General features: G+C 56.1%; 1 protein-coding gene across 1 annotated transcript; it reads left to right on the top strand.

Annotated features, from left to right (window-relative positions):
- Nucleotides 1-4,049: 4,049 nt before the first annotated feature.
- On the top strand, nt 4,050-8,629 carry LPAR2 (lysophosphatidic acid receptor 2; the record flags this gene model as incomplete). Its single annotated transcript, XM_084277840.1, has 2 exons — nt 4,050-4,788; nt 8,328-8,629. The coding sequence occupies exons 1-2, from the start codon at nt 4,056-4,058 to the stop codon at nt 8,627-8,629; spliced, it is 1,035 nt and encodes a 344-aa protein (XP_084133966.1). The 5' UTR covers nt 4,050-4,055.
- Between the last annotated feature and the right edge of the window lie 3,695 nt (nt 8,630-12,324).

The following is a 12,324-nucleotide window of genomic DNA, read 5'->3' on the forward strand; positions in this document are numbered from 1 at the left end:
CAGCGCCGTGCCGGAGGAACGCTCCGGAGGTGATGCCGGTCGAGCGGCCGAGAACTCGTTCCAGCCAGAACCGGAGGTGCTTGGAAAGCGGGTTTTTGGCCTCCGTGGAGTGAAGGCGGCGAGGATTCCGGTTACAGCTCCTGGGTCTCCTGAAGGACCCGCCCAGGGGAGGACCCGAGGAGGGACGGGCGCATCCGAGCTCTCGCAAACTTTGCCTCCCCGGGAGCCAGCGTTCCGGAGCGCCCTTGTGATGGGCTCCGGGGCTGAGGCGCTTCCCTGAAACTTCCCTGGGTGGGGTTTTTGGGGTTTCTTTGCTGTTTTCTCCCTCCTGGTTTGGAGAACACCCCAAGCACCGGGAGATGGGGATCCCCTCGGGCCATCGCTGCTCCGCTCCCCCGCGGGCGGACCGACGCTGAACGCCGGGTCTGGACGCGGTGGCTGCGCTTCCAGGTGAGAACGCGGCTCTTCGGGGTCAAACCACCTCCTTTTTCTGGCTTCAAAAGGAAACAGCAGCACTAGGGAGCTTGGCCACGGAAACCCGGGCGGCCGCCGTGGGTTAAACGGGTCTGAGCCCCCCGCAAGCCGTGCGGAGCCATTGTTCTACTGGTGGGTACTGGTGGGAGCGTAATTCCGGCTGGTGGTCCCTGGTCGGCTCCGTGCTTGGCTCCCGGGAGGTCTGTTCCCGTCTTCCCGGCTCTCAAGGAGCCGGTTGGCATGTGGGAGCAAGAGGGAAGGAGAAGGGAGGACCCGGACGCCTTCCTCTGCACCGTGAGCCCGGGGCAGCAATTGGCTCACGGAGCAGGAAGGAGAGTGGGATGCGCGGGGATAACGCCGGGAGCGGGGGCGTTGTGCCCTGTTTGGCGAGGGAATGGGGGGTCCTGCCGACCTGCCAGAGCTGCCCCCCGCCTTCGGGAGAGGTTAGGGGGGGCTGGGGGCGGCGTGGCTCCAGCGGTGCCCGTGTTTGGGGGTGCCCAAGGGAAGGGGCGGCTCGGTCGCGGCACCGCGTAACCGGAGTCTCGTTTTACCGAGTAAATAACGCTGGTGAGGAACAACCCGCTGAGGGAGGGGAGTGGGGAGGGGGTTGCTCGGACACCGAACAATGGACTCAGCCGGCGCCTTTGTGCATCATGGCACCAGCCTGACTTTCTGAGCGGGGGGCTGGGGGTGTTTCTCTGCCCCGGCACCGCCCGTTAAATTTTGCTTCACAGCGTTGTCCGAGCTCTGAGACGAGCTCCCAGGACCGGCCATGAGCATTAACCTGCCGGTTGGCTCCCGGATTTGGTCCCTGACCCACCCACATCCCCCACCCTCCAACTCCTGCCTGTGCTCTAACAGGGTCTTGCCTGAAAACAAGGCGATGCTGTCACTAGGACTCAAGCCGAGGGGTGTTTGGTGTGCAGAACACAACTCCCATCCCCTCCCCACTAAACCTACCGCTGAACCAGGGCTTGTCTGATGCCTTGGGAGAAGTCTGTGATTTCCCAGCGAGTGTGCAGGCTGACAGAGGCAGCTTTCCAGGGCCCATCGTAGCTGTGGGATCCTTTGTTTCTGCAGTGAAGTAAGATTGGCCTCTGATTTAGTGGCAGTTTTAAAGCTAGTCTAGTCTGGATTTAATTTGTCTTGGTGTCAGCTCAAAAATTGCTGAGAGTTAAGTGTGTGGGGTGCCCTGCACCACGGTGCCACTTCAGTCAGTCTCCTGCTTCCCCCTTCTTCCCTCTGCGTCATCTTAAAAAGGCAAAACCACCCAACTGGCCCAACTTCAGCAATTTCCTCTTTTGATTTGGGATTAAAGCTGTAAACGTTTCTGGGAGGAAACTCTTTTGCATAAGAATGGCTTAGGCCCCAGATACACCCTGCGGAGGCGCTCACCTACCTGCCCCTGAATCACAGCGGTTGGCTTTGTGGTCACCTACCTGCCCTGCCTGTGATTCAGGGTGGTTGGGTTTGTCCCGTCCCCTCGGCTGCCTCCATCGCCTCCCTCCCTTCCCACTGTTGAAGCTGAAACGCTCCCCACTCACCTGTCGAGTCTCCACAGGACACCTCTGCAGAGCCCCCTTGGGTGCCTTCATCCCCTGTGCTGTGTTTGGACCATGGGCCTCTCCTGATGCCTGCAAACATCCCGTGCCCTGAAAGGACAGACAGACCTGTTACACACTAGGGTGATCCCTCCTCTACCTCCTTGTCCTTCCTTCCCCACCAATGTGGGTGAAATACTTACCTTTCCAGCAGACTCCAAGTGCAAAGCTCCCTGGCTCGTGGCAGCCAGGTTGAAGCAGGTTGATAGGAGCCCATTAGGGCTCAGATCAAACACTGATCTCTGCAGGTACAACAGGGTTTCCCAGCTCACACACCTTGTTTGCACAGCCCGGCGTGGGTGCAGTGCCACGATCATGTGCTGGGCTGCCCACAACCATCTCTCCTCTGGCTGGCTACATGTGCCAAGCAGCTTCCTGGAGAGCAGAGCAGCCCTGGGAAACTCCACTGCCTGGAGAGGGGAGGGATGGGGTCGTGTGGCTAATTAGGGCCCCTGAACGGCGGGGATGGGTAGCTAATTAGGGCCCCTGAAGGGTGCTCTGGTTGTTGGGGGTGATTCGAGTTGTGCATCAGGCACTTGGGGTTTCCTGTCTGTCCGGAGAGGACGGTGCTTGTGCTGTGTGGTCTGTTAGGGGTGCTCTGAAACCAGAGTGACTGAGCTCATGAGGGGACAGGCAGAGCTGGTGGCTCAGTGTGCAGGAGCCGGGGTAAGGAAAAAGCCGCGTCACTTGTCAGCACCTCGGCGCTGGGAGGAAGGAGGCTCCGGGCTGGGTCTGCCCATCCCACGGGGCTGCAGCCAGCCCTGACTGGAGATTTCCAAGCTCTTGGTTAGGAAATAGGAACTGAGCATCTGCTGTGGGGTGTAACCATCGGGCTGCTGCTCCTCCCTTGGGTTCCCTGCTGCTGAACATTATTTTTCTCATGTTTTCTTTTAATTATATATAGATATATTTTTTTAATGGACAATTAGCGCAATTAACGCCTGGGGAGTTGGTTTGCATTCTGCCTTCACTGGACACTTGGTGTTTGGCTGCCCACAGAACAGGAAGTTCGTTACCAGAGCTATAGATGGTCTCTGCTAATTAATACTTAACGTGATGCTCCTGACAGACGCCGTGTCGGTCTCAGTCCTGGCCGTGCCTGATGTATCGAAGAAAGGTGGAGGAAATCCCTTGTGAGGCTTAAACATCTCTCTCCCTCTCATGTTTGTTCCCCACTGGGTGCAGAGAGCTTGGAATTGCAGCCGTGCTCCAGATCTGGAAGGGAAGAGAAGTCTCTTCCCTTGCTGTGTGGGTGACTAGTGGGTGGTATTCAGAAGCTGATACTGTGTGTGCTGACCCTCATGTTGGTGTGTTGCTTAGAGATGCTCCAGGGGTTGCAGATGCTGCAGGTTGTAGGTGCTGGTTCCTCCCTGCTCTGAGCGTTTCAGGGCTGAGGAGCTTGTTTCTGCACCGCTCTACGTGCCCTGAGTGATGCTTGGGAAGCACTCTCATCTCCTGAGGGATTGGCAAGCACTGTGCCACGCTGGGAAGGGGACTCTGTGTGCTGACTGACCCAGGAGCTGTGGTCCTGGGGCTGCAGCAGCTGGAGAGGCTCACAGTCCCCATCAGAGTGTTGTGTAGTGATTGACTGATAAAGCATCTCCGCTGCTGCTTTGTTTTCACATCTGGGGCAACAGAAATCTTTTATCTGTCATCCCCATGAGGCTGCGTGGGCCGGACAAGGAGAATCCCTTATCAGATCTGGCAGACTTATCTCCTCTCCTGCATGTTCAGGGTTTTGCTGAGTCCTCTGGAAGGTTTTGAGGACAGATAAAGACTCGGCCTGAGGTGTGCAGCTCTGCTTTGAGCCCAGAAATGGTTTCCTGTTGCTCGTGTGGTCGTCCCTGGGTGTTTCAAGCTCCTCCTCACCTCCCATCTGTGTCAAAGCCATTAAGGGAACACTCCACGTCACCCCAGCTTCTAATTGTGTGTGTGCACAACCAGCTAACGATGAGCATCTTTCCCCCTAGGGCGGCAGCGATGAAGCACTGCTTTTACAACGAGACCGTGGGGTTCTTCTACAACAACAGCCGCAAAGAGCTGACCACGTACTGGAGGACAAAGGATGTCCTGGTTGTTGCCCTGGGCTTGACGGTGAGCGTCATCGTGCTCCTGACCAACCTGCTGGTCATCACCGCCATCATCATCAACCGGCGCTTCCACTACCCCATCTACTACCTGCTGGGGAACTTGGCAGCCGCCGATCTCTTTGCTGGCATCGCCTACATGTTTCTCATGTTCCACACGGGACCCAGGACAGCAGAGCTCTCCCTGAAGACCTGGTTCATCCGTCAGAGCCTGCTGGACACCAGCCTGACAGCCTCTGTGGTGAACCTGCTGGCCATTGCTGTGGAGAGGCACCAGACTGTGTTTGCTATGCAGCTGCACAGCAAGATGTCCAACCAGCGTGTGATGATCCTCATCTTCTGCATCTGGGTCACGGCCCTGCTGTTGGGGCTCATCCCATCCTACGGCTGGCACTGCCTCTGTGCCCTGGAGAAGTGCTCCAGCATGGCGCCGCTCTACAGCCGGAGCTACCTGACCTTCTGGGCCATCTCTAACCTGGTCATCTTCCTGATCATGGTGGTGGTGTACACACACATCTTCATCTACGTGAAGAGGAAGATGACGCGGATGTCCAAGCACACTAACTTCCACCCCCGCTACAAGGAGACCATGATCAGCCTCGTCAAGACAGTCACCATCATCCTGAGTGAGTATCTGCTCGCTGTCCTTGCTCTGATCCTCCATCCTGGGTGATGTGGGGGTGGAGAGGGGACATCCTGGTGCTGAGCAGCAGTGACATCCTGATGCTGCTGGGGCGATGCTTCGGTGGGGGTGGTGGTCTGGGCTGGCTGCAGGAATTGAGAGCTGCAGAGGGGAGAGCAAGTTCCCAAATGTCTTTCTCCCCCCTGCCCAGGTTAGAGGCACAGTAACTAAGGTGCCTTGGTGCTGTCTGACTGCTGTGGGTGCAGGCTTCTTGGGCAGAGAGTGATGCTGGAGTGACCTTCCTCCATAGAGTGCAACTGGGAGTTGTAACCAGCCCTCAAGAGAGAGTTTGCGCCTGGTTCCTCTGTCCTTAGAGGATGGAGGGAGGTTTGGGGCAGATCCTCTGAGGCAGTGAGGAAAGGGGGAGGGAGTTGTGCCCAAATTCCTTCCTGCTGACTGGGACAAAGCCCTGAACTCTGCTCGGGTTTGTTTTCTTCTCTTTATGTTGGTTTTTTTGAGCTGCTCAGTGCTGGGTCTCAATCTGCTCTGGTAAATACACCCCAGGAGCTCTGAGCTCTGGGTCCCAGCTGCCTCCCTGCCAGCACAGGGTCTCCTGCAGAGTGCTAACGGCCCGTCAGTCTGTCTGTCTGCATCCGCCTGCTCTCCCCAGGAGGAGCAGATAGTAACTGGAAGTGGTTTTAGGGCCGGGAGATGTGACTTCACTCGGCCCACGGTGAGCAGCGGGCGCGTGCACCGCGCTTCGGGCAGCCCATCGCCCCGTGGTTTCTTGAAGCTGCTTTTAGTTTTGCCTCCTGCTGTAAAGGTCTAACGAAGCCCTGGTTAAAGAGAAGTAAACAGCACGCTCAGACCTCTGCAGCGCAGCTCGGCGTGGGGCTGGCGGTCACAACCCCTGGCAAATCCTTCCTGATAAGCGCAGAATCTGCTCGGTCAGGGAAACCTGGGAGCTGCAAACAAAGGCTACTCCCTTGCGAGCTCCTGCTGGCAGAGCCGGGCTCTGGGGGTGAAGGGGGTGGGGAGTGGGAGCGGTGGAGGGGCTGGCTGGCTGCTCGGTGGCTCTCTGCTCGGGGGCACGCTGGCTTGCTGGGTCCTGTTGCAACTTGTGAGCGTGGAAAGGGGAGTTTTCTGCCCGTTCCTGCCTTGCCTGGGATGTCTTTCCCCCACCTCGCAGTCTCTGACACAGCTGGGAGCTCACAGCTTCCCCCAACTCTCTGCTCAGCCCTGAGGGACTGAAGAAATGCTTGTTTAGGGTATTTTGCACAGCTCATGGTGTAGAGAGAGGCTGGTTTGTTCCCCCTCCCAAACTGTATCAGGGGTGAGCCCTCGGTGTTGGCAGCACTGCTTACTTTAATGAGGCTTTGCTTATACCAACTGGAAGAGGGTTGGTGGGATGGGGATGCTGGCCAAGGAGGAGGGTGCAGCTCATCTCCTTGTTTTGGGAGATGCCTTCCCCCTTGATGCCTGCTCTTGTTCTCTGCCTTGGAGGAGGGAAATGCTTGGGTTGGAGGCTGGGAAGAGCTGCCATGGGTTCACTGGGACCTGGTGTGGAGAGTGGAGGGACACTCAGGAGTTCATCAGGGCTTTGGGACTCCTGTAACCCAAGATATTCTCCCCTCCTCTGTGGGATGGTGTCAGGGAGAAGCAGCAGTGGGTTTGGCACAGGAGGGAATCAGCTTGGCAGGAGGGGGAGGGAAATACCTTCCCGTTCAGATCCAGTGTGCAGAGAGCCCAGGCTGAGGAGGGTTTGTCTCCTCCCTGTGAAAGCCCTGGAGTAATTACTTCTTCACCCTGGCTCCCCAGCCTGTGCAAACTTGGACTCTGCACAGAGAAATACTTTGCGCCTTATGCATCAGAGGGTGTAGCTGCTGGTGAGCGTGCGAGGAGGCCGAGGGCGCGGGAGGAGCTGTCTCTGTGCCGCTTCGTGGTCAGGCAGAGCAGCCAGAGCTGATGGTCCTGCAGGTCCTGGGCACTGGGAACAGGTCTGGGGCTGACCTGGGGGCTTGTAATGAGTCCAAGGTACATTTGAGATGCAGTTAGTGGATCTTCCCGCTGGCTGCTGAGCGATAGAGGGATGAAGCCCTAAACCCCAGGGCACAGTCCTTGGTGGCACGCTGGGATAGATCCTCAGGAGTTCGGGCTTTGTCCTGAAGACTTGTGCTTCTGCAATGGAGTGAAGAAATCTTTGTCCTGAATGCTTGCACAAAATGTTTTCAGTACCTTTTCTTCACCTTTTGTGGTTCCCCCCCACCTCATCTTCAGCATTCCTCTGGCTTTACTTAGTGCTGCTGGGAGCCTGGCCCCAGGTGCTGAGAACCTGGCTAAGGAATGTTACATCCCAAAGCAAGCAGGTCCCTTTCCTGCCAGCTTGTTGGAGGCAGAAGTGTTGGCACCTTCCTGCCTGACAGCTGGGACTCTCCTGTGTAGAGCCGCTGGATTTAAAGGGAGCAGAGTCATGCCCACAAGTAGGGGAAGGCTGCCTGGCCCAGCTGGGGCGGCTGCTGCGCATGAATCACTTAAATAATAAACCAGGCTGCATGATGCATGGCCTGGAATCAGCAGAGAACACTCCCAGAAACCCTGAGATCCCTCCCCAAGCGTTCCTCTGGCTCCCCCACTGCAGCATCTTCCTCAGTGACAGCTTTGAAGTCATCCTTTCGGTGTTGGTGCCGGTCCCGGTGGCTGCTGCTGTCTCCTGATGACTGTTCTGCAGCAGAAGGTGCAGTGGCAAAGCTCCCAGCAAGTCTTTCAGTGGTGGTTTGGTTTTTTACCCCCCCCTCACGCTCTTTCCCAGAAGCTGGTTGGGCTCCTGTGCTCTCAGACCCAGCCTTACGCGTGACCTCCGCGCGCGCCGATGGGCGAGGGCTCCATTTGCGTCAGCCCTAAAAATCACCACTGTAACAAGGGCTTGAGGAGCCGCCGGCACCTCCCACCTCGTCATGCAAAGCAGCAATTATCCCTTTGCCAGAGAGCTTTGCAGGTGGTGGGGAGAAAGTCGTGTCTGCCCAGGCAGCAGAGGCTGTGCTGTGCTCTGTGCTCTGCCCAGCGCAGGGCTGTGGGACAGGGGCTGCATTGGCTGCCCCAAATGTTGGCCACCTCTGAATACTGAAGGCCCCTACACATGGTAGGAAAGCAGAGGTTATCTCATTTAAGCAGTATTGCTTTGACTGTCCCATGATTTTAGGGCTTGTTCCCCTTTTTTCTGGAGGGAGGGGTGTGTCAGTAGGACACACGGAGCAGGGGAGGTAAGTGGGAGCGCCGTTCGGAGTGGATGGGGTGGGGGGGAGCAGAGGGGAGACCACTCCTTGTAGTCACCAGTGGAATCTCTGCCTTTCCTCCAAAGCAGAAATACAGAGTGAAATTAGTTTGGGGTGGGTTTTCCTCCCCCTCCATTTAACATGGCTTTTCCCTTGAGATTAAACCACCAGTGATGCTGTGGAGCATCCTCATGGTGAGTGTCCAGGCAAGGCCAGGACCCTGCTTGCTTTTTGAATGATTATTTTCTAACAGGGTTTCTTCTCTCCCCAGGTGCTTTTGTCATCTGCTGGACACCAGGCCAAGTCGTGCTGCTCCTGGATGGCTTGGGCTGCAAGAGCTGCAACGTTCTAGCAGTGGAGAAGTACGTCCTTCTGCTGGCAGAGATCAATTCCTTGATCAACGCCATCGTCTACTCCTACCGGGACAACGAGATGCGCAGCACCTTCCGGAGGATCCTCTGCTTTGTCTGTTACAGGAATTCCAAATACACCCCCACGGTGGTGAAGCTGAACACCACAGACCGCAGGACACTCTCCCAGAACGGGCACTTCACGGTGGATTCCTCCATTTAGCTCTTGCTTGCTGAGCAGAGAGTGAAGCCCCGAGCGAGCCGCTTCTGAAGCAGCTGAGACTCTTTATGTGCTCAAGCATAAATCCTTCCCTCCAAGACTTGTCCCAGTAAAGGACAGGATGCTTTTAAGGAGCCACAGGATGGTGTGTGGTGTAGGACCAGCACACCCTGAGCAGTAATCCCCTTAAAGACGCTGTTCCTAACGCATAGTTGATCTAATTTAGCAGCATCAGGAGCGTGTGCCGGGAGGCTTCGCGTGATCTCTCCACCAGCCAAGTGTTTGCTCGGTCCTTCAGTGTTACTCAGCCCTGCCTGTGGTAGTGTACTCCAAGGAGCTCTTCAGCTTTACGTGCTGCCTCCTAGACAGAGCTGCATGGTGTTCCCCTGGAGAGCTGTATTCAGGCTGTTCCTCCTGCCTCAGATCCTCTTTCCGAGGCCTCTTCGGAGACAGATCGCTTCCTGAGAAGCACACTCTGCTTTCCTAACTCTGCTTCCCGATTTCCTGAGTATCCCGGGCTCACAGAGGACACCTTGGGGGGTCCTTAATCCTTTCCTGAGCCAGAGGGGTGCTGTGCCTGAGCACAGCTGTGTCTGTGCTCTGCTGAGCAGTACCATGCGGTGTGCACAGCCTGTTCCCTGTTCAGAGACACGGGGCGAGTCCCGTTCCCCTTGAACCCCTTTCCAGCCACTGGAACCCCCTGGGACACGTCTGGGTCACGTTCCAAGGCGAGCCCTGTTTTGCCTTGGGTTTAATGTGTGGTTTGTGCCTTAACTCAGCCACTCCAGTGACACATTAACAGCCTGTGCCCGTGCTGCCCTTCTTCCAGCAGAGCGCCGGGAGGGATTGGCAGCAGTAATTAACAGTAGGATGTGGTTTCCCATGTCAGCCTGTTGATGGGTGATGCCAGGATGTGAGTGGAGGGCAGGGGCTCTGCTGGCAGAGGAATGGTCACAGCTGGCAACCTGTAAGGCTCTGGGTTCCCTTCACCTTCGTGCTGTTGAGTTGGAACAGTGTGAATGTGGCTGGGAGGGTGTAAAATCCAGAGGGAGTCACTCCCCGGGGGCTGCCGTGAGCGCAGGGAGAGGTGAAGGGAAGGCAGGGTTGGGAATAATGTCTGGACTTCTCATTTCTGTTGGTTATTTTTAAATAAAGTGGGCCCTGTTCTGCCAGACCCCTGCCTGGTCCCCTCAAGACGACTTGACTGGAGGTGCTGTTACCCCAAGGTGTGTGTATGGACTGTTCCCTGCAGCACGGGGCCAGGAGGTGACCCTGTTAAGGTGACAGTCTCAGAATATGGTTCTCACCCTTGTGTCCCAGAGACCTTTTTTAAATAAACTATTTTGTCCTGGGTTTTAGAAAAGCAGGTTTGGACTTTCCTTCCCCCCCCCTTTCTCCCCACCCTGAAGCCCCTGGAGCAGCAGCATCCTCCAGCTGTGTGGTGTCATGCTGGGAGGGAGGGAGGGATGCTGGGCTTCATCCCCTCATCCTTCAGGACTGGCTCTGCCTTCCAGTCAGGCTGTGCCCTCCAGAGCTGCTCATGTGACTGTCTCTGGAGGGGCTGAAGCCTCTGGAAAGGTTGTGGAGAGGACCAGAGGAAGGAACCTGCAGCCAGAGCAGGGGTAAGGCCACAGCCTTGGTTCTTTGCTTGCCAACACCAGGCTCAGTGGGTTTGGGGAAGTCTTCCACTGTGAAGAGTGTGGCAAGGCTAAAAAAAGGCCATAATTTTAATTTTTAATGCTAAGGAAGGCTTCCAGTTCCTTTCCCTTTCCCTGGAGAATGCTGTCATTGGGATAGGGGCTGTGGAAGCAGGTGGGGGGCAGCAGGCTGCAGGGAGGATGTAACAGGGAACACAGGGGAAGCTGCTGCTGGGAGCGATGGAGCTGGCACAGGGCAAATTCAGACCTTTTCTGTTCCCCCAAGCAGGAAGCACACAGGGTCTGCTTCATCCACAGCTGATCTTACAATTAATAAACGTTGGGCTCTGGGTTTTCTTAATGAGGGGGGGAGGAGAGGGTATGAGAGCTGGCTGAAGTGTCATTCATAACACCAACAGGGGTGGTTTGTACCCCACACAAGGTGTACAGGGTGTCAGTACAGGCTGGGTGAAAGCAACTCCACTGAGTTAGTGGTAACTGAACCTACAACTCCCCCCCATGGGGTTTTCACACAGGTAAATAGTGTAAGGAGGAGGGGGAAAGAAAAGTCCCAAACCTTTGCTGGAGCTCGTGGCTGAGGGAGGGCTGAGCCTGGGAGGGGTGGAGGTGGTTGCCTGCACTTCTTCAGAGAGGTTTCTCTTCCCAGGTGACTTGGAGCTGCTGTTCCCAGTGGGCTGTAAGAGGTGGGAGGGCAGATAATTAGGAGAGACAGGAACTGGTGCTCTTTCCAGTGGGCTGGGGGAAGAAATGGTGGTGGGAGGGGGATTTTAACACCCCTCACAGCGGTGTCAGCTGAAGGAGAGGTTGGGGGTTTTGGGGGTTCTGTGGGACTTCACGCTTTGGTTTTCCCTGCCCCACAAACCTTTGCCTGAGTAGGTGGAGGTGGGGGTTTTTTTGAGGTGCATGAGATTATTCCAGACTTTTTGTGGGGTGGGAGGAAGGAAGAGACACCAAGGAACCATTCTGAAGGGCTCCAACGTGGGAGAAGGGAGAACACCCAGCTGGATCAAAGATAGGCTGTGTGGGTCTAGGAATGAGAGGTCGTGCCTTGCTGCCTGGTTGGAATTCCTGAAGGGAGCTGCTGCCAAAAGTAATATGGGGTTTGCTGTGTTTGGGGAGGGCAGTGCTGGAGGGGCTGAGGGACACCCAGGGTTTATGTTCTAGAGGGAGAGAAGGGAAAACACCACCACCACAACAACTAAACCCCAACACACAGGAAGAGGAAATGCTGAGTAGAGGAGAAGTGAGATTAACCAGGGGGAGCTGGAGATGGTGGGTTTTTCTTTGGGTTTAAGCTCCAGTTTGTCATCGCTCTGACCTGCTGAGAGGTGGGAAATGGAAAGGAGAGCTGGTGCTGGAATCCCAGAATGCCTGGGTGGGAAAAGCCCTTTAAGATCATCGAGTCCAAGCCTTCCTGTCCTCTGCTGAACCACATCCCTGAGCACCTCGTCTCCCCATCTCTATCTCCCTGGGAGTTTATGCTCTGTGGGCTTCAGGCTTGGTCTATAAGCTGTCAGTTGGCATCTGAAGTCCTGGCTTTAGTTTTAAAACAAACTCTGCCCCCTTCCCTCCCCCTGTTTTTGGCTTTTTTTGCTGACAGGAGAGAATTCACTTGCTAATTATAGCCCAGCCCATTTCCAATCGAACCGCACCGGGCGATTCATCAGAGGGCTGCAGACAGCTCTCCCCATTCCTGGGGCTGCATCAGCAGGAACTTTTGCAAGACAATTTAATTTCTTGTCATCTTCTAATCCAGCTCCTTTCCCCCCCCCCCCTCCCCAGTCAGCCCAAGAATGAGAAAGGATGGTTTATTAATCATGTTAGGTGGAGAAATGGAGCGTTTCCTCAGTGGTGCTCGCTCTGTGTCTCATCAGTCAGCGCTTGCAGAGTTCAGGCCCCACGTTACAAGGACATGGAGGCCCTGGAGTGTGTCCGGAGAAGGGTGACCAGGCTGGGGAAGGGGCTGGGGAGCAGCAAACCTTCCGAGGAGCGGCTGATGAAGCTGGGGGTGTTCAGCCTGGAGAAGAGAAGGCTGAGGGG

This window comes from Gallinula chloropus, assembly GCF_964237585.1.
Source record: "Gallinula chloropus genome assembly, chromosome: 36".
Lineage (NCBI taxonomy): Eukaryota > Metazoa > Chordata > Aves > Gruiformes > Rallidae > Gallinula > Gallinula chloropus.